The sequence below is a fragment of the Lepisosteus oculatus genome, chromosome 11 (genome assembly GCF_040954835.1).
Source record: "Lepisosteus oculatus isolate fLepOcu1 chromosome 11, fLepOcu1.hap2, whole genome shotgun sequence".
NCBI classification, from domain to species: domain Eukaryota; kingdom Metazoa; phylum Chordata; class Actinopteri; order Semionotiformes; family Lepisosteidae; genus Lepisosteus; species Lepisosteus oculatus.
Genome location: NC_090706.1, coordinates 4,349,371 through 4,369,064, shown reverse-complemented (window position 1 = coordinate 4,369,064; position 19,694 = coordinate 4,349,371). Strand labels below are relative to the sequence as shown.

Genomic DNA, 19,694 nt, shown 5'->3' with positions numbered 1-19,694 from the left:
TGCAGCTGACAGCTTGCTTAAATGCCAGTACATTTCTCCACCCCAGTCTTCTGGTCAGTGTAATTCTTTAAGAATTCCTTGCACTTATATCACAGTTTTCTAATGCTCCCCATCTATGAGCTGGCCTCATCACTCTGTTCTCCTCCCCACTGAGAGCTGGTGTGTGGGAGTGTACTGGGGCACTATGGCCGTCAGTGCATCATCCAGGTGGGGCTGCACATTGGTAGTGGTGGAGGAGAGTCCCCATTACCTGTAAATCCCTCTGAGTGGAGTGTCCAGAAGCACATGACTGAGTGCTCCCTGTTTGTTGGAGGACACAAGTGCTGTTATCTGGTCTGTATTGATGTTGCACTTTAATCACGTCGTGCTTTTTGACTCAGTGTTATGTTCGCCCTGCTGTTCTACAGGGGGTGTGGCTATGCAGGCCCTTTCTGTTTTCCACGCCTTTGCTCTGCCTTGATGACTATTTGCTTATAGAGACACCCCTTGTGTTGCCTTTTAAGGCACTTGGACAGAACAGTTCATCCTCTCCAGACTCATATTACTTTCATCCCCAGTAAGTTTCATTTCATAGTAACTGATGTTCTCCAGTTTCTTTAGTTTACATAGATAATTGTTTTTGATCAATCTGACCTACTGTAACTTGTGTTTTTTAAGATCATTAAAGAAAAGAGTGGGCGAAGCTTGTTAGTTAATGGTTGAAGATCAATGCAGACAGATAAGTGCATTTTTACTGTGAGAGTTATATTATCCATAAAGCAATATATTGTCAATCTTTCTGAGTAATTGGAGACAAACCCACAATTTCATACACAGTGTAGATGCAGTAACAGCCTTCAGCTGAACATAATGTTGTAAAATGTAAAATTTTTTAACATCTTTGGTTATTGAAAAGTATATGTGAATTTTGAATTTGGTGAGAAGACTGAATTCTTACCTGCAAAGCTCCTTTTCCATGGAATAGTTACAGCAATGTTTACCTTACAAAATAAGAAATCACCCGGAATTGATGTCTCCTGGCAGACCTTGTCTGGATGCTTATACTCTACTGTGATACTCTACATGTAATTGTTTTGCGTTCATCTACTCAATCAATGAACTCTACACTATTCAAGTATTATTGAAACAGAATGGAAAGGGTAAAATTCAACACAATATGCATATCCCTAGCAGTATGTTTGCAAATAATTATCTGCTGCCAAAAAATACATTTGAATATGGAATGACAGGGAAGATGTCGTGTGAAGGGAGGACAAACAAACTCTCTCTGTCCATTTGCATAGGCAAATGTAAATGCAAACCAAAACCACATCCAGTTGCAGGACAGGACACAATATATTTCTTTTTCTCCTTTTTCCCTTTTCTCCTTGGTGCAAACAGACTTCTGCAATATTTCATTTATTTTGAAATGTATTATAGCAATATACAGTATAAGATATATACATTGTATGTACATATATATGTACATTCAAAATTGTGGTATAGTTTAAAGTAATGATTGACATCTCTACATAGTAACTTTACATAGCAGCATTTACTCCTTCATATTTTAATTTGTGAGAAATATATGAATACCAATTTTGGGATGTTTTCTTCATTTAAGGAGGATTCTGTAAAATTATTAATTGATTTTTATCATACATGTGGTGTCTTTATGCTAGGAAGAAAAAATGACTTTGGAAGCCAGGTTTCAAGCGAAAGTTACACTGGGCTGTAACATTAATTGTAGGCAAATATGCCAAAATAGCAACATTTGGAGGAATGCATCTTTCCTGATAAGGTGCAAACACGGTTTTCATATAATTCAGTAAAAGAAATGTAAAATAATTTTATTTTTTTATGGTACAGGTTATATGGTACAGTCCTGAATATGTTTGTTTCAGTCTTTGCAATTCAGATTGATTAACACAGATCATTATCACAACTCACAAATCATCACAGCAGGAGAAAATGAAGCACAGGTTTCATAAAGGCTGGATACATCATTTAAATGTTATTCCATGTTGATGTCATAATATACATTACATATGTATTGCACATCAAATTCTAGTATGTCATGGACAATTTTTTAGAAATGATAAATACAGGTTAAATTTAACATTTGGTTTTTCAGTAGCATTATAACCTATGGACAATACTGTACATTTCTACATGTTAAGTAAAATACAAACTATTGAATAAAAAGGTGTTTTTAAAAACAATGGATTAAAAATTAAAATTGCTTTCATGACAGATCATTAGAAAGTTTATGCCAGTAGTAATTGGTGTGGGTCAGGGTGTGGTTATACAGACAGTAGAGATTATGAAATGTTTTCACACAGTTGTTCAGTCATAACATAAAGCTTCATGAATGTGATCTTATAAAGAGTCACCTTTACTGGAAAAAAGGTAAATCAACCCATGCTTCATGTTCAGACAAGAATGGAGAGAATACTTAACTCACAATCTATATCGTGTAACAGGAAGTTACACAATACCGCATATTCTGCTATTTGTTATAACTGTACTAACTATGGAGGTGAGGAGGATTAGCCAATACAATTATAATTCCATACAATACAGGTCTGTCCAGGTCACTTGTTTTATTTCGTCTCTTGCTTCTGGCACATAAAAGTTTGAGTGCACAATTGGATTTGAATTTGATCGGAATTATCACATTAACACAAACTAAAGTTGTAATAAAAGTTAATTTGATAAAAATAAAATGAAAACATTTGGTATTGGTAGTTTACAAACCCATAAACTGAAATGATAAACTGGCAATTTCTCCATTGTCATGGGGGAGAAATGCTCTTTTTGAGAATAGTATAATTGTGTGTAATAAGCACCTGCAATATCTGATCTGAAGCTGACAGCAGTTTCTAGTATATGGAAGTTGGCAACAGTTGTTGATCAGAAAGGGCATCTTCCACCCAAATACAAATTTAAACTATTTGAAAAAAATAAAAACATGCTGTAGTTTATTACATTTAGAGTGGATTTCAGGTATGTAACAAAATGAAAAATGATACCATTTACTCATAAGCATACACTTTAGAACATTTTTGTAATGTCACACGTCCAATCTCAAAAAACAGTTCTCTCACTAATTCTTTCAGAGCCACAAAAGGTTATTTCCTCTGTCTACAGAGTGTACAGGACAGACATGCAAAAACAACAGTGAGGTGGCAGGGGTACCATTTTATGAAATGTTATAGAAGTAGATTTTTTTTTAAAGAATAGCTTGGGGTCTAAAAAAAAAATCACACGATTTGCTTGAATTTGTTTTTGCTGGAATTTACACATGCCACTGGTTTCAGGTTTAACAAGAACCTGTTTACTTACTGTAGTTCTGCAGTTTGATTTATATTTATTATGTTGTACTAGTACAGTGGGGATGTCCACAGGGGTTCCCTCTCACAAAGGCTACAAGAAAAATAAAAAAAATTATATTGTTGTGTCATACAACTGACAAAGTCCAGGTGTCAGGTTTATATGGATATGGAAGAACGGCTTGCAACCACTGGGAGTACCCTGCTCGCAGTTCCAAAATTGTTGTGTCATACAAATGAGAAAGTCCAGGTGTCTGTGTAGTAGAAGTATCTTGCATATGGGATATGGGAGAACGGCTTGCAACCACAAAAACTCCCTGAACAATGCAAGAATTAGTCTTTTATACCTTATCCTGAACGAATGATAAGACAACAACACATCCATATATGGTTATTAATCATATATAAGTTGCAGACTAGACAAAAGTTAGTTCCTTTCATATGTTCTGGGCACATAAGCAGCTTACCTCATACAAACCCTTTATCCTACTGACCAAGGACAGGCAGAATATTTATATATTTGAGCTCAAAGCCAACTTCAACCCACTAGAATGCATAGTTTGCAAAAATAATATTATTTCACTTGTCTCTTCACTATCAAAAAGATTACGATGCTTTGCATGGCTCCAAAAGTCAGAAATATTAGGCATATCTTCTGAAACATCATCTACAAATTTACTCTGAATAAATTTCTGTACTTACGCTGCTAGAGCCAGAAGGAATCTCGAAGGTTTCAGATGAAATGTCCTCTTCCATCTGCTCTTCTATCTTATTTTGAGATAAAAATGTTTGCCATTTTGCCATCCGGCAAATCTCAAAAACTCTTGCAATGAGAGAAAATAGTGTTACTAGGTAGAAAGATCGCTTAGTATTTACTGCAACCATAAAAGTAAAAAAAAAATGTGAAAAACAATCAGAACAAACTTCGAGACTTCACGTCACAAGAATATGAGAAGTTCGTTGACCTGATTTCAGACTCTTCCTTACAAACAGCTTTTAATGAAGTGCAGTTGGCAGAGTTTTGGTGTAGCACCAAAAACGAATGTCCAGTATTATCAGAGAAAGCTCTTTCTGTCCTTCTCACGTTTGTGACCACCTATCTGTGTGAAACCGGATTTTCGTCATACGTGACCACAAAAACGAAGTATCGCAACAGATTGGATGTTGAACATGAGATTGTCAACTCACATCCATAACTGAGATTGTGCTGTTGCTGCTGGTTTGAAGTAAATGTTGATTTAAAATGATCAGCATTCTTTAAAAAACATATTGTCTCACTGTTTTACTTAGTAATTTTGCTACCAACTTTTCCTATTTGCACCCGGTTAGACCACAGAAAGTGTCGTCTGGATCTATAAATCTATTAGTTTTTTTTTCCTTTGTTAATGTAAAAAAAGTAAAAGTTTTCAAACCAGAAGGAACTTTGCTTCTTTTATTCTCAACAAGTAACAGAGGTTAGCCCAGGCCCAGGGGGTCAGACGATGTCAGTATAGAAACCTATGCCCTCAGGCCATGGACAGGAGTGACCTGGTGCTAGGCGGGTCTCAGGACATCCGTACCCTCAATGCTGAGCAAGGAGCAGAGCAGACACAGGAAGTAAATAGGTTACACAACAAGACACACCGGAAAGATATAAATAATCACAGGGAAATAAGATTTTTTAGGAGCAAAACTAGAAACAAATACTATCCCACCAAAGATATTTTAACTTGTAAAACATATAATGTCAATTATGTTATTCAATGTAAAAATGTGACATTCAGTATGTGAGAAAAACTATAAGCTCCCTGCACATCACCATTCTGCGAGGAATTCTGGGCGATTCCCTTCAGCAAAGTCTGCTCCAATACGGACTTCAGAGAAGAGCGCATGACACTCCTTTGTGAAACACAAATTAGAAATGGGACATCCTAAGCCCTTGCAGACCTCAACAGGAATGTGCATATGAAGGGCACAGGACCCCTAGTGTGCATATTGGCAACAGTTGATCTGCCACTAGAAGGCACAAAAAGGCCTCTGTCATTTGTAAATTGACACCATGAGTGATAAATAGATTATTGTAGTTAATACAACATTCTCACATGCTTAAAGGGCTCGCACAGTATCAGAAGTGGTTGGGATTTTGATAGCAGTCTGGGAGGCTGTTTTAGGGGGCATTTTGTCGCATAACCTCTGCAGTAAATTATCCTGCAATATATAGTGTTGTCCTTGTGGGTGTTCAGATCCATAGAGCAATACAGCTTCTCCTTCTCCTCTTTATCATGGCAGATCTGTGTAAGTCCTGGCAAATTGTTCATGTTGCTGTACTTAGACACAGGCCAAAGGAGTGACAGCCTGAGAACTGACACTGCTCTTCTCTCACCTACTGTATTGCACACGGGTTTCCCTGTTCAAAGAAAAGTCATTCCTGGAAAAGGTAGGGCAGCCTAAAGTTCTCCACACCTTCAATTACCAGTTCACAGCTTGCTTACATCCCAGTACATTTCTCCACCCCAGTCTTCTCGTCAGTGTAATTCTTTAAGAATTCCTTGCACTTATATCACAGTTTTCTAATGCTCCCCATCTATGAGCTGGCCTCATCACTCTGACCTCCTCCCCACTGAGAGCTGGTGTGTGGGAGCGTACTGGGGCACTATGGCTGTCGGTGCATCATCCAGGTGGGGCTGCACATTGGTAGTGGTGGAGGAGAGTCCCCATTACCTGTAAATCCCTCTGAGTGGAGTGTCCAGAAGCACATGACTGAGTGCTCCCTGTTTGTTGGAGGACACAAGTGCTGTTATCTGGTCTGTATTGATGTTGCACTTTAATCACTTTGTGCTTTTTGACTCAGTGTTATGTTCGCCCTGCTGTTCTACAGGGGGTGTGGCTATGCAGGCCCTTTCTGTTTTCCACGCCTTTGCTCTGCCTTGATGACTATTTGCTTATAGAGACACCCCTTGTGTTGCCTCTTAAGGCACTTGGACAGAACAGTTCATCCTCTCCAGACCCATATTACTTTCATCACCAGTAAGTTTCATTTCATTGTAACTGATGTTCTCCAGTTTCTTTAGTTTACAGAGATAATTGTTTTTGATCAATCTGACCTACTGTAGCTTGTTGTGTTTTTTAAGATCATTAAAGAAAAGAGTGGGCGAAGCTTGTTAGTTAATGGTTGAAGATCAATGCAGACAGGTAAGTGCATTTATACTGTGAGAGTTCTATTACCCATTAAGCAATATATTGTCGAACTTTCTGAGTAATTGGAGACAAACCCACAATTGCATACACAGTGTAGATGCGGTAACAGCCTTCAGCTGAACATAATGTTGTAACATGTAAAATTTTTTAAACATCTTTAGTTATTGAAAAGTATATGTTAATTTTGAATTTGGTGATAAGACTGAATTGTTAGCTGCAAAGTTCCTTTATCATGGAATTGTTACAGCAGTGCTTGCCTTACAAAATAAGAAATCACAGGAATTGATGTCTCCTGGCAGACTTTGTCTGGATGCTTGTACCTACTCTGATAATTTAAATGGCAGAACATGTCATTGTTTTGCATTCATCTACCTCAATCAATGAACTCTACACTATTCAAGTATTATTGAAACAGAATAGAGATTCTTCTCAAGGGTAAAATTCAACATAATATGCAAATCCCTAGCAGCATGTTTGCAATTAATTACCCCACTATTAGTTCATCTGTATCAGAGTAACTTTGTTAAAGGTAAAAACTGACTCAATAATACTTTGATCCATTTATCAAGATGAGCACCTTCACAGCAGTGTTCTCTCTAGATGCAAACAAAACATTTGACAATTTTTATTTTACGGTCTTAACCATAATGGATTCACAAATTTTCAGCTGTATCTGTATTGCTCTCCTCCAGCCTTGGCAATGACAAACAGGCTAATTTAAAGACCTTTCAGATTGAACAGGGCAGCTAGTTAAGCCTGTTCTTAATCCCCTGTGCTGTTTTTTACACAATACATTTCAAAACTGAACAGGAAGACTTATACCCACAGTACCCCCCTGTTGCCTTACTCTTACAGCTGGTTGATCTTTCAATATGTGAATAGGTGCATGGATATGAGCACAACAACTCAACAGCTTTCAGCTTATACTGCCAAAAGAATACATTTGAATTTGGAATGACAGGAAAGATGTCGTGTCAAGGGAGGACAAACAAAATCTCTGTGTCCATTTGCACAGGCAAATATAAATGCAAACCAAAACCACATCCAGTTGCAGGACAGGACACAAGCCTATCACGCAACCAACAGAGTCACAACAGAATCATACATTTATCAAAATTATAACCTATGGACAGTACCGTATATTTCTATATGTTTAATACATGACAAGCTACTGAATAAAAAAGTGCTGTTAAAAACATTAGATTAAAAATTAAAATTGCTTTCATGACAGATCATTAGAAAGTTTATGCCAGTAGTAATTGGTGTGGGTCAGGGTGTGGTTATACAGACAGTAGAGATTATGAAATGTTTTCACACAGTTGTTCAGTCGTAACATAAAGCTTCATGAATGTGATCTTATAAAGAGTCACCTTTACTGGAAAAAAATAATTCAACCCATGCTTCATGTTCAGACAAGAATGGAGAGAATACTTAACTCACAATCTATATTGTGTAACAGGAAGTTACACAATACCGCATATTCTGCTATTTGTTACAACTGCACTAACTAATGGAGATGAGGCGGATTAGCCAATACAGTTATAATTCCATACAATACAGGTCTGTCCAGGTCACTTGTTTTATTTTGTCTCTTGCTTCTGGGACAATACTTTGAGTGCACAATTGGATTTGAATTTGATCGGAATTATCACATTAACACAAACTAAAGTTGTAATAAAAGTTGGAATAAAAATAATCTTTCACTTCTGAATTGTTCAGACTTCATATTTCATATGTCAAGAGAAAGAAATTCAAATGAAAACATTTCGTATTGGTAGTTTGCAAACCCATAAATTGACATGATAAGATGACTTTTTCTCTGTTGTCATGGAAGGGGAGAGTTCTTATTGAGAATAGTATAATTGTGTATAATAATAATAATAATAATAATAATAATAATAATAATAATACACAATATCTGATTTGAAGCTGACAGCAGTTTCTAGTATATGGAAGTTGGCGATAGTTGAGTTGATCAGAAAGGGCACAGATGAGAGAAGGTAAAGAAATAAAATGTTATATAACTGCTGCTCCTTATCATCTCTTACCCAAATACAAATTTAAACTATAAGAACATTTTAAAACAGTTTACTACATTTAGAGTGGCTTTCAGGAATGAAACAAATTATACGAAATTTAAGGAATTACACATTTTATGACAATGATAGTACACAGTTACACTTTAAAACAGATCTGCAATGCCATGCTTCTAATCTCAAAAACAGTTGTCTCACTAATTCTTTCAGAGCTACAAAAGGTTATTTCCTCTTTCTACAGGGTGTAGAGGAGAGACATGCAAAACAGTGAGGTGGCAGGGGTACCATTATATGAAATGTTATAGAAGCAGAAAAAAACAAAGATAGCACAGGGTCTGAAGATCACATTTAGCAATCACTGTTATGCTAGAAAACATTTATTTGAATTAGTTTTTGCTGGAGTTTATATATATATTCCACTGCCTTCTGGTCTAATAAGAACCTGTTAACTTAGTTATGCAGTTTGATTTATATATATATGATGTTGTACTAGTACATTTATGTTGTGTCATACAAATGACAAAGTTCAGGTGTCTGTGAAGCAGAAGTCTCTTTATTTCATATGCATATGGAAGTCCAGCTTGCAACCACTGGACTTTAAAAATAAGTCGCTGAAGATGGTCTTTTATACCGACCAACCAAGTTACTACGACATATTCTAAACAAATGATAATACAACAACACCTGCCAATATTGTTATTAATTATGTCTAAGTTGCATACTAGACAAGAGTTAGTTCTTTTCATGTTCTGGGCATACAGCCAGTTTACCAAATACATGCCCTTTACCTTACTGACCAAGGACAGGAAGCATCTTTATATATTTGGGCGTAAAGCCAACTTCAAGCCACTAAACTGCATAGTTTGCAAAAATACAAAAACAAAAAATGATATTATTATCTCACTTCCCAGGTGTCTCCCTTATCTTTTCATTTATTTAACAGGGAATAAACACCATGAAATTCCAATAAAATAAATGTTTGTTTTGCATTTGTTTGTTTTCACATTTTCATGTAATTATTCAATTTCATTTTTTAAGTGCAGAAGGTGAATCACAATTATGAGACCAACATAAACTGTCCTTTCTTACTCTGATATGTGTAAGTTTTGACAGACCCCAGTACAATCAAATTGAAGAATATACTTATATAATCTTTAATTCTTATTTTTGTATTTTAGGCTCCTCAACTGAAAAGATAGTGTCTCGACAAACTGAGCTGATTACAAGGAACAGTCACAATGAGCAAGCCTGTTCCTTCTGCACATGTTGGTGCTGTAGCATTTGCAGTTCCTCAGAATCAATCAGACCTTCCTCCAGGAGTATACTCATGTAATGCAAGAAGATGCAACTGCTGTAACTATTTGCATAAAGGCATTGATACTTTTAGGAGCAAAACTAGAAACAAAGACTATCCCATTAAAGATATTTTGAATTGTAAAACATATAATGTTATTTACGTTATTCAATGTAAAAAATGTGACATACAGTATGTGGGAAAGACTATAAGCTCCCTGCACATAAGATTCAGAGGTCATAAAAGCAACATAACAAACAAATACAAGCAGCCAATTGCTGAGCATTTCAACAGCAAAGACCACTCTCTGGAGGACCTGTCAATCTTTCCAATTGAACAAGTGATTGATCAGAAAACTTTGGGAGAAAGAGAGACACATTGGATCAATGAGCTTGGTACGCTATTGCCTGATGGACTGAATCTTGGGACATACGACGAAGGTAATAAGAAAATAGAGGTGAATCTAATTTAGATAAATGAAATGGAGAGAAGAATACAGGCTATTACACAAATTAAATGTATACATGAAAGGGTAATTTCTGTGTTGTTATTGAAGTACTGTAGTTCAATATTTCTCAACCAGCTCCCAAAAGTCTGCTTTTGAGAAACACTTCGGCTGAACATCTTTCAACAGCTTTTATAGAATTCAGTCTGTTATGTTACTGAAGGTTACAGCACAGACTGGTCAGCATTGCTCCGGGGACCAGGGGTTAAGATAGATGATTAATTAATTTATTTTTAGATTATTTTTTATTGTATAATGATCTGTGAAGAATGCTTCCCTCAAACTCAGTGAAGTAAAGGAAGGTTTTCAGAAACAGGAATCACTTGAACAATAAAAATATAGGAACACCAGCAGAGAGAATGTCACATAATGCAGATGACAGAAAGAAAACTAAAATAATTAAAAACTGCAATTTGTATATGATCAATACGATTATATATGATTGTTAAATTACATGTCCAAAAACATTAAGTTAATCATTTGAAAGATTTCTTCTCCTTCATGAATTATTATAAAAACTGCTGGAAAGTGTGATAGAAACAAACCATATGAAAAACACTGTACTGTGAAATGAAGGACTTGTATTTTTCATTTAAAGTGAGAAAACGTAAACGTGAGGATGGTCCAGATACTCCAACAAAAAAGAAAAAGAAAAGACACCCTGTTTTTTCATACGAAATAGAAGACCGGCTTAACACATGTAAGTGTTTTAAGAATATGTACTGTGCATAAACAATATCCTTCAAGTTCATTCATACCCTTTATGAATAAAATGAAAAGTAAATAAAGTAAAAAAAGTATTTTCTGTAGGAAATTCTAGGTGTATGTTATTTTTTATGCAAAAATAATAAATACACAGAACTTAGTTTTAACATATTTATAAGGTATGAATATATTTGACCTTTGAATATTTGTTTTTCAATGAGCTATGCTAGTGATAAAATAGCATTGCTGCCTCTCAGTGCTGAGGCCCTGGGTTCAGGTGCTATTGGTGTGTATGTTCTGTTCTATATTGAATGTTCTCCCTGTGTTTGTATATGAGCTTGATCTGGGTTCTCTCACACTAGGCTAATTGGCTTCTGGAAATCTGGGCCTGCTGCTAGTGCATGTGTGTTTGTCTGTGTGTGCCCTGCGATGGACCGGTGTCTTGTATCCCACCTTGTGCCTGTGGTTTTCTGGGACAGGCTCCGGCTCCCCTGCAACCATGAATTGGATAAAGCTGTTCGAAAGTGGAACAATGCTATGGTTTCATTCAGTATTCCCTTTCATACATTCTTACCACATATTAATTTCTTTATTTATGTTTCTATGTTTTAAAACCTGTGTAGGTGATATACACCTACATCTTCATCACTAGATCATGTTTTAATTAAAGTTAATCAAGGGTATGACTACATTCTCCACTATACATTCCCATGGGGCTCACTCTCGGTGTTAATTGATACTCAGATTTCATACTAAAAGGACAGTTTTCCATAAGCATTTGATGGGTGATCAAAAATATTGTGCTGGTCCCCTTGATGGTAGATAATCTATAAGAGTTGACTTCTCATGCACCAATGAATTTACAGATTGGCTTTATATACTGTCAATATGGGCTACCACACACTTTCCTCTGTGTGGTGAATGATATCTGGTGCACTCAGTCCTGCTGAACAGAAACTTGTCTCAGTACTGCACATACGGGAAGAGAATAAAAATCACATACTGTATATAATATACATGGGGAGTTAACATGATATAATTTCAGATACTGTATGTGTTCTATACTCTTATTCACAGGCAATGACACTGAAGAAGAAGCAAGGAAGATTATTTCTGAGCTTTCGGAGGCCCTTGAAAATGTGAGAAGTAATGAAGAAGGCATGAATTTCCTGGATACACTGAAGTAATAAGCTTTTATTTATATAATATATACTGTAAGTAGATTTAAAGACAACTGAATTGAAAGCTTTTCAAAACTAAATATTTTTATTCACACAGAAGAAATATTAATTGCTCAGATTAATACTGATTGCAATTAAAAGGTTTAAAAACATGAAATATAATGTAAATATATATTTGAAATGTATCACCTTTTCTTTTGTGGCATGCTGTGACTTTTAACAATTGCATTTTATGCAAATATCTTGCAATCTATTTTTATTTCACTATATCCTGCCCTGGGTGGCTCAGTGATACAGTGGTTAACAATGCTGCCTCACAGTTCTGGAATCCTGTGTTTAATAATTCCTGGAGTGCTATCTGCATGGACTTTTCCCATCTTCATGTGGATTTCCTCTGGGTGTTCCAGCATATTCCCACAGTCTGGCACAGTGTGTCCTGCGATGGACTAGAATCCCATCCAAGTTGTATCCTGCCTTGCATCCAGTGCTTCCCAGAATAGGCTTCAAGTCACAGTGACAGTGAATTGGATAAGCAGTTCCTGAAAGTGATCTAATGTGATGTCCTTCCCTTGAACCATCCATCAAGCATTGGAAAATTGCTTATTCCTTGGAAAAACCCAGAGCCAATCCCAGAAGCATCATCAGAGGGCTGGAGTACACCGTGGGCCAGACACAAGTCGGTCAGAGTGCACACATGCATACACACCATGGACAACATAAAGACACATAATAATCGATCATGTATATCTTTGAAAGGAAGATGCAGAGCCCAGAGAGAAAACCTGTTCAAAGTTTAATAAATTGTTTTTTTTATTTACAGAAAAAGAATTTCAGCTTTAAAAAACGGAAAGGCAACAGACAAAATTTACATTGGAGTTTTTGGAAAAACAGGAGTGGGAAAGAGCTCTTTGATAAATGCCATTCTGGATGAGAGACAGTTGTTGCCTTCAGCAAGTGGGCACGCTTGTACCTCAGTCTTTGTTCATGTGCAGACAAATGAAAACTCCTCTGAATACAAGGCTGAGATTGAGTTCATCAGCAAAGAGGTGAGCATCATGAGTTCCAGTGTCTTGGTGAATTGATCATCATCGTAGCCTGAGAAGTTTATTCTGACTGGATGTTTTGGTTCTATCAACGTGCTGCAACAATTCATTCTTGTTGTTTTAATTTGAACAGACAACACCAATGCTGTGAGCTATAGTATGCATATCATCAAGCTTGGCTTCATTAACACTCCTCTGTTGCAGCCTCTTACAAACTCCTGCTTTACACACATGATGACTTGGGTTCACAGCAGTGCATCATCTTTCCAGAGGAGGGTTAGACAGGGCCAGGTGATGCAGGTGGAGTGATGCTGGCACGATCCCTTGATTTCGGGTCTCTTTCTTGGATGTAAAGTGTGTTCTAGGGAGTCTGTGCTTTGATAGGCCCATAGTGGTGGTTTATGCTTTGCCCCTGCTGGTGCCCTCATAATCAAATGAAACTGGATTCCCATCTATTGAGATTAAACCTGATAGTCCTAAATTGGAAATAAATATGAAACACGGTTAAATTACAGAACAAACCTTAAGAGCATAATGATTTATTTTTGGTATGCAAATAGAAGCACACATGTGGCCTCATATCACATTATGACCAGGCAGGCTTTCTGAAATGCCAGTTTGCTTCAGGTAACATTATTTCTATTTAACCAACCAATCATCTCCACAACCAGTTTCTTTTGCAGTCTTCTTTTCAGATGCAGAAACGGCATTTTACTGTTTGGAATGAAACTGCCTTTGGAATACTATTGCACATCTTGGTCATTCGTTAGCATGTTTTTTTACTCTTTGCAGTACCCTTACAGTGCAGGGTTCCACTGGAGCTATAATATCTGCCCTGGCAGAGACAGAGGCCCTGGACAGGGCTGTGCATTGTCACCTCTATTGAGTGAGCTTTCGTTAGAGCCACTATTAGACAGCCCAGTGACATTAATCTATATCTACTTCACTTAATGTTGATGACATTCTTTTGTTGATGTTTTTAGCTTACTTTCCCCCTGTTCTAGATACAATATGAAAATTGTAATTTTTCTGGATATAAAATATATTGCTCAAAGTCTGCATTCCTGATGGGGATTGATTCCTATCCTCTCTTTCACATTCAGTGTGACTGGTACCCTTTTGAAATGACTAGAGGAAGGGCACTTCTGGCTTTATGCAGATGATATCTACAGCCATGGCCACATTAAACGGTGGAATAAAATCTGGGATGAAGCCCAGCACATTTATACCCAAAGATGCCAGAATGAGGAATCAAACTAGTGTCCAAGAGAGCTCAGCCTGACAGGATTTTGAAGTACACATCCTAATTACTACTAAGATAACACCTGCATAGACAGAGAGTGTGTGTGATCCATATTGACCTTATCAGTCCCCTTCAGGTTTATTGAAGACAGTCATCCCAATGTAGCCAGTGATGACTATCAAATCTAACTGGAACATGCCAGTACTATTGTTCCTAATCATTGACGATTCACACATTGCCAACAACTTTCATGCACTTCGTCTTCTCAGATATAAACATTACACTCCAGGGCTATTCAATTTCTTCACGAATTCATATATTAATGTAGTCAGTGTTGTGAATACAATTCCCCCCTCAGTGAATTTCAGACTCTGGTGCTATTTTCTCTGGCTGCTCCCCCACGCTTGCACATTACTCTTCCCCAAGAGGTAGTAACTGTATAATCAGACTCAGCATTGAATCTTTGGCCAAACAATTTTTATGACATCAGTTATCACATCAGTCTGGCCTTGTAGGAGGAAGAACGTTGGACCTGAAAATATAGCAATGACCAACTGGTTGAATTGGTTTGCCTAAATAGCAGAAAGGCAGTGATGAGCCACAAACCTAAAGACAAATTCAGCTTTGTATAAGGAAAGTGCTTCCTGTTTCTCGATTTTAAATGTACTTATAACCCCACAAACAACCACAAAGAACACTTCTGACTGTCATCTACAAAAATACACTTTAAGGTTTTAACAACTGTTGTTTTAGGATTGGGAGATAGAACTACCCTACCTGCTGGAAATCATTTCTGAAAAGACAAATGATGGTGATGACATGCAACAAATAGCAGAAGAAAAGATCAAAGCAGTTTATGGAGCAGATGCACTACAGAAAAGCATTGGTCAACTGATGGGATCCAAAAACATTCCAGAAATCCCAGACTCTCCTAAGAAAGTTGTCTCTTTCAATGTAAGTAAAGTTCTTTGTTTATGCAATTTCTCAATCTTTTTATTCTCTAGTATTCTTCAGAAGCAATTTTGTTCAGTGTAGAAATAAGGTTCATGTGTTCATAATTTCTGGTTTGTATAGACTTCAAGTAAACATTTTATCTGAATACCAGTAATTCTCTCCTGCAGGCATCAAGGCTTGGTAAAGAGATAAGCTGCTACATTCGCAGTGACCACAAGGGCCAGACACAGTACTGGCCTTTCGTAAAGAGAGTAACAATTTATGTACCTCACTCTTCGGCTCTTCTGGAACGCATAGTGCTGGTGGACCTTCCTGGAGCTGGAGACGCCAATAAAATCAGAGATGAGATGTGGAAAATGGTAATACTGATGTTGCAGTGTTCATGGATTTGTGTAGTTCTTTGCCTAACATGACTTGTGGTGTTATCAAGTGAGTAATGAGCAGGCTTGCACTTGAGGTTTGAGCACTTTACCTCAGGACAGGTTTAAAATCCTATGTGTACAAAGTGAAATGTGCTGACAAGGTTTTCCAGTTTTCCACAGTAACCATGTTCATTTTCAGTTAGATATAGCTGCTGTGAGTTCATGAAAAGGAAAGTTTTTAATTACTTGTTCTTTTTAGAACAAAGGCTGTTGACACATCCAGTAAACCAAGCTGAGTAACCACGGACATATACTGTACCTACACTGTGGTGTTGTGGCTAGCTAGGAGATGAAGAAGCTCAGTCTGTAGTGAGGATTGAGAATTTGTCTAAGTTCAAAGCCAGGCGGAAACAGGAGGAAACAAGCCATAATAATAATAAACTTTATATAGCGCTTTTAAAGGTGGCTTCTCAAAGCGCTTTACAGAATAACAAAAGCAACAACAATAATTAAAAATAAACAGTAAAAAATACACAAGATAAACAAGTTCGGAATACACAGATGAGACAGTAGATGGTGGTACTAAATACAGTAGGAGCAAAGGGGAGAAGAATGGAACCAGTTAAGGAAAGGCTCTTCCAAAGAAGAAGGTTTTGAGTCTGTATATTGAATAAGTTTAGAGAAGATGTGTCACGCTAATCGCTAAGGACTAGTGGTAAAGGTTATTGAACCCTACGCGGTGCCTGGGGAATAGATGTCCAGAAATCCCGAGGGCGAGAGACAGAATACGAGGTCGGGTTCCAGTAGTCAGGTCGGTAAGGTATCCAAATCCAAGATCCGCTAGAGGGAGAAACGAAGGAGAAGCCGGGGACGGAACAGGGTCGGTAAGCCAGTAGTCAGGTCAGTAAGGTATCCAAATTCAAATCCGCTAGACAGAGACGAAGACGTAGATGAGGAGTAAACAGGTTCGTTATCCAGAAGTCAGTTTAGTACGAACGCGCACAAGAGAAGGGATAAGACAATCTCAACAGTGAGCGAGGACTGAGAGGAGTGAGCGGGTTTAAATGGGAAAAAAAGGCGAGCGCAGTGCTAATTGCTAACTAGGGCGCAGGTGTGTACGCCAAGTGGTGCACGCGGGAGTGTGATTCGTGACAAGATGACTCTCTGATATCCTTGCAGAGGGAGTTCCAGAGCTTAGAAGCATAACTGGAGAAGGCCCTGTCACCCATAGAGTATAGACGGACTTGGGGGACAGTTAGGAGACCAGAATTAGAAGACCAAAGGTTGCGAGGTGGGGAGTAGGACAATAATAGTTCAGACAGGTTCTGAGGTCCCAAGTCATGCAGAGCCTTATAGATGAACATGAGGATTTTGAAGTCGAGGGAATCTGACAGACAGGTCGAAGAGATGAGCAAGGGCCAGAGCCAAGGAGTGATCTTGGAGAGACGAGGAAAATTAGCAAGCAGTCGTCAGTGTACTGAAAAAAGCAGAGCTAAAAGAAAAAGCAAGGAAAGCATAGTGTGGGAAACACAATTATGTGGGGTGTGTTTGGCAGGGAGGCAGAGCCCTCAATAGAGTGCTATGTGTCACTATAGTATGCGACCACAGCTGAATAGTGCTTTGAATTAAAGAGATTCAGCTAGGGGTGTAACTATAAGACCAAGCTGGCCTGAGAGAGACCTAGCCAGCACAAAGTCCTGAGCTAGCTTCAGAGCAGAGACAAGATGAGGTCTCCCATTAACATACAGTACATGCAACGCCATGGCAGTGAGAGTTGCTGGGACGAAGCTGTGACAGCAGAGAGTGTGAGACACTGCTAATAATAGGAGTAGGACTGAACATGTGAGAGCAGACTAGCAGCAGCAGCTTGAGAAACTCCAGTGGAGAGAAATGGGAGCTACAATCTCAGAAGAGATTGTGAAGGTATTGCTCCAGAGGAGACAGGATGATGGCAGCAGTTCCAGAGGGAATTGTGTGATTTAAAAGATCTATTGCTTTAAAGGGATGACAACCTTTTTGAAAGTGTAGGGACAGAACTGCACGGGGAGTCTGCCGAGTGAGAGCAGTGAATTAGTGAGCGAGTTAGTTTTTATGTGAATTAGTGTGTTAGTGTGTGTACTGCAGTGTCAGGTGTAGCTGAGGGTCCCACCCCCTGGCAACGCATGGTATCAGGGGAGAACAAAGGGTCTTTTTGGATATTAGTGACTGGTGGTTTGCATGCCGTGACAACATAGCACCCCGATGCTGTATGTCGGGATCAAGGCAGTATTGACTGGGCATGAGAGAAAGGTGTGCCAGCAGCCAGCTGTGACAAGAGAAATAAAAAGAGTGAAAAAGTTCCCCAACAGGCTGTGGGGAGCAACAGAAATGCCTGTTTCATATCCATAGTGGAGGCCACCACACCTGTGGCGTCACAATGAGAGCAAGACTCGAGAGGGTCAGGGCTGAAGGTCAGTGGCAGAATCACAAGCTCTGTCGGATTTCACTGTTCATTCCGAAGAACACCTGGAATGAGCCTGGTCATAAATCGACTCCAGATGCTCCTAGTATCCAGGTGATAAGTTTCAAGTGCAACCAGCTTGGACTCACCCCACAGAGCAGCAGCAGGGTTGAACACAACAACAAACCCAGGAAAATTGTTCTAAAATGATCAGAGCTCAAAAATGATCAGAGTGTTACTTTTAAACTTTTGATTAAGCGTATTTCATACAGAAAGTCTCTCAAAGAAACTCAATTAAGTACAGTTTATATTTCTGCTTGCAAACATAGCCACTGTCCATTTTATATTTTATACTTGCACAAATTAATCAATATTGACTCGTATTTGTTTTGTTTTACAGTATCTTAGTAAATGTTCTTCAGTCTGGATTGTTAATGAAATCAACCGGGCACAGTCTGAAAAGACAGCAACTGAAATCCTTGAGAACAGTTTACGAGACATCGCTGGAGGGGGGCAGTGTCACAACATCACTTTTATTTGCACCAAAACAGATGACATCAACCCAGATGAATTTAAAAGGTAAACTGATAAATGATAAATATACAAAAGTAAATATATATATATGTGATCAGTATATAGACACAATACATCATGAACACATGTAGTGTCTGTATACTAATCTCCCAAAAATAGACACTTTTAAACCTTTATTTTATATAAATGCAGGTCTTCTAACAACCAACTATTCTATTTTCAGTAATTATGAGCTCAGTGATGAAGAGCTTGGACTCACAGACATTCAGGTAAAAATAAAAGCAGTGGTTTATTAAAAAATATTTCCTTCCAATAAACATTTGGTGCCACAATTTTAGTTTGTTAAAATCAGGGACAGTTCCTAAACATTTTTTAAGAGTGTATAGTCAATTTTTACTCCCAAAATCAAGCATTCTTCCTTTTAGATACTTTAACTTAATTGAGAGTGTGTGTATGTGTATGCACTGTAGAGTATGTGTGTACTTCACTGTTCACTAATTGATATTATTTCTTGGTTTTATTATTCTAATTTTGCTTAAATTGCCCCATGAAAAAGGTTTCATGACAATCTTTAAAGAGATTATTCTATTAATTATAAATGAGTACACTGATAAACAAACAAGCTCTTTGCAGGACCCTTTAATAAAGGAGAAAAAGGAAAAAGAGGCATGTATACTGCGCCGCAATAAAAGGATTAAGAGAGAATTACAACAACTCCTTCATTCCAAAGCTAAGGTAAGAGATCTCAAGGGAAAGGTTCATTTTGGAGATGTATATTTATAAGATTATTCAAGACAAATCTGCCGATAAGTGTATGTGTTTTGAATGTCATGACCTTTAAGTTTTAAAATAGTTTTAGCTCGTACATTTTTATAACTTCCAGAAATAAAACAATTCATACACAGTTAG

General features: G+C 37.7%; 1 protein-coding gene across 2 annotated transcripts in view; it reads left to right on the top strand.

Moving 5' to 3' along the window:
* Positions 1-405: 405 nt before the first annotated feature.
* nuggc.1 (nuclear GTPase, germinal center associated, tandem duplicate 1) overlaps positions 406-19,694 on the top strand; it is a 56,423-nt gene continuing 37,134 nt past the window's right edge. The window contains exons 1-11 of one of the 2 annotated variants that reach the window (XM_069195534.1): positions 406-556; positions 6,404-6,482; positions 9,703-10,258; positions 10,922-11,023; positions 12,106-12,211; positions 13,030-13,255; positions 15,249-15,449; positions 15,617-15,808; positions 18,652-18,830; positions 19,009-19,054; positions 19,419-19,520. In XM_069195534.1, the coding sequence (XP_069051635.1) occupies positions 9,763-10,258; positions 10,922-11,023; positions 12,106-12,211; positions 13,030-13,255; positions 15,249-15,449; positions 15,617-15,808; positions 18,652-18,830; positions 19,009-19,054; positions 19,419-19,520 (1,650 nt within the window). In that variant the 5' untranslated portion in view covers positions 406-556; positions 6,404-6,482; positions 9,703-9,762. Of the gene's footprint in view, positions 557-6,280; positions 6,483-9,702; positions 10,259-10,921; positions 11,024-12,105; positions 12,212-13,029; positions 13,256-15,248; positions 15,450-15,616; positions 15,809-18,651; positions 18,831-19,008; positions 19,055-19,418; positions 19,521-19,694 lie in introns of those variants that run through there. The other variant, XM_069195533.1, reaches the window with a different exon arrangement.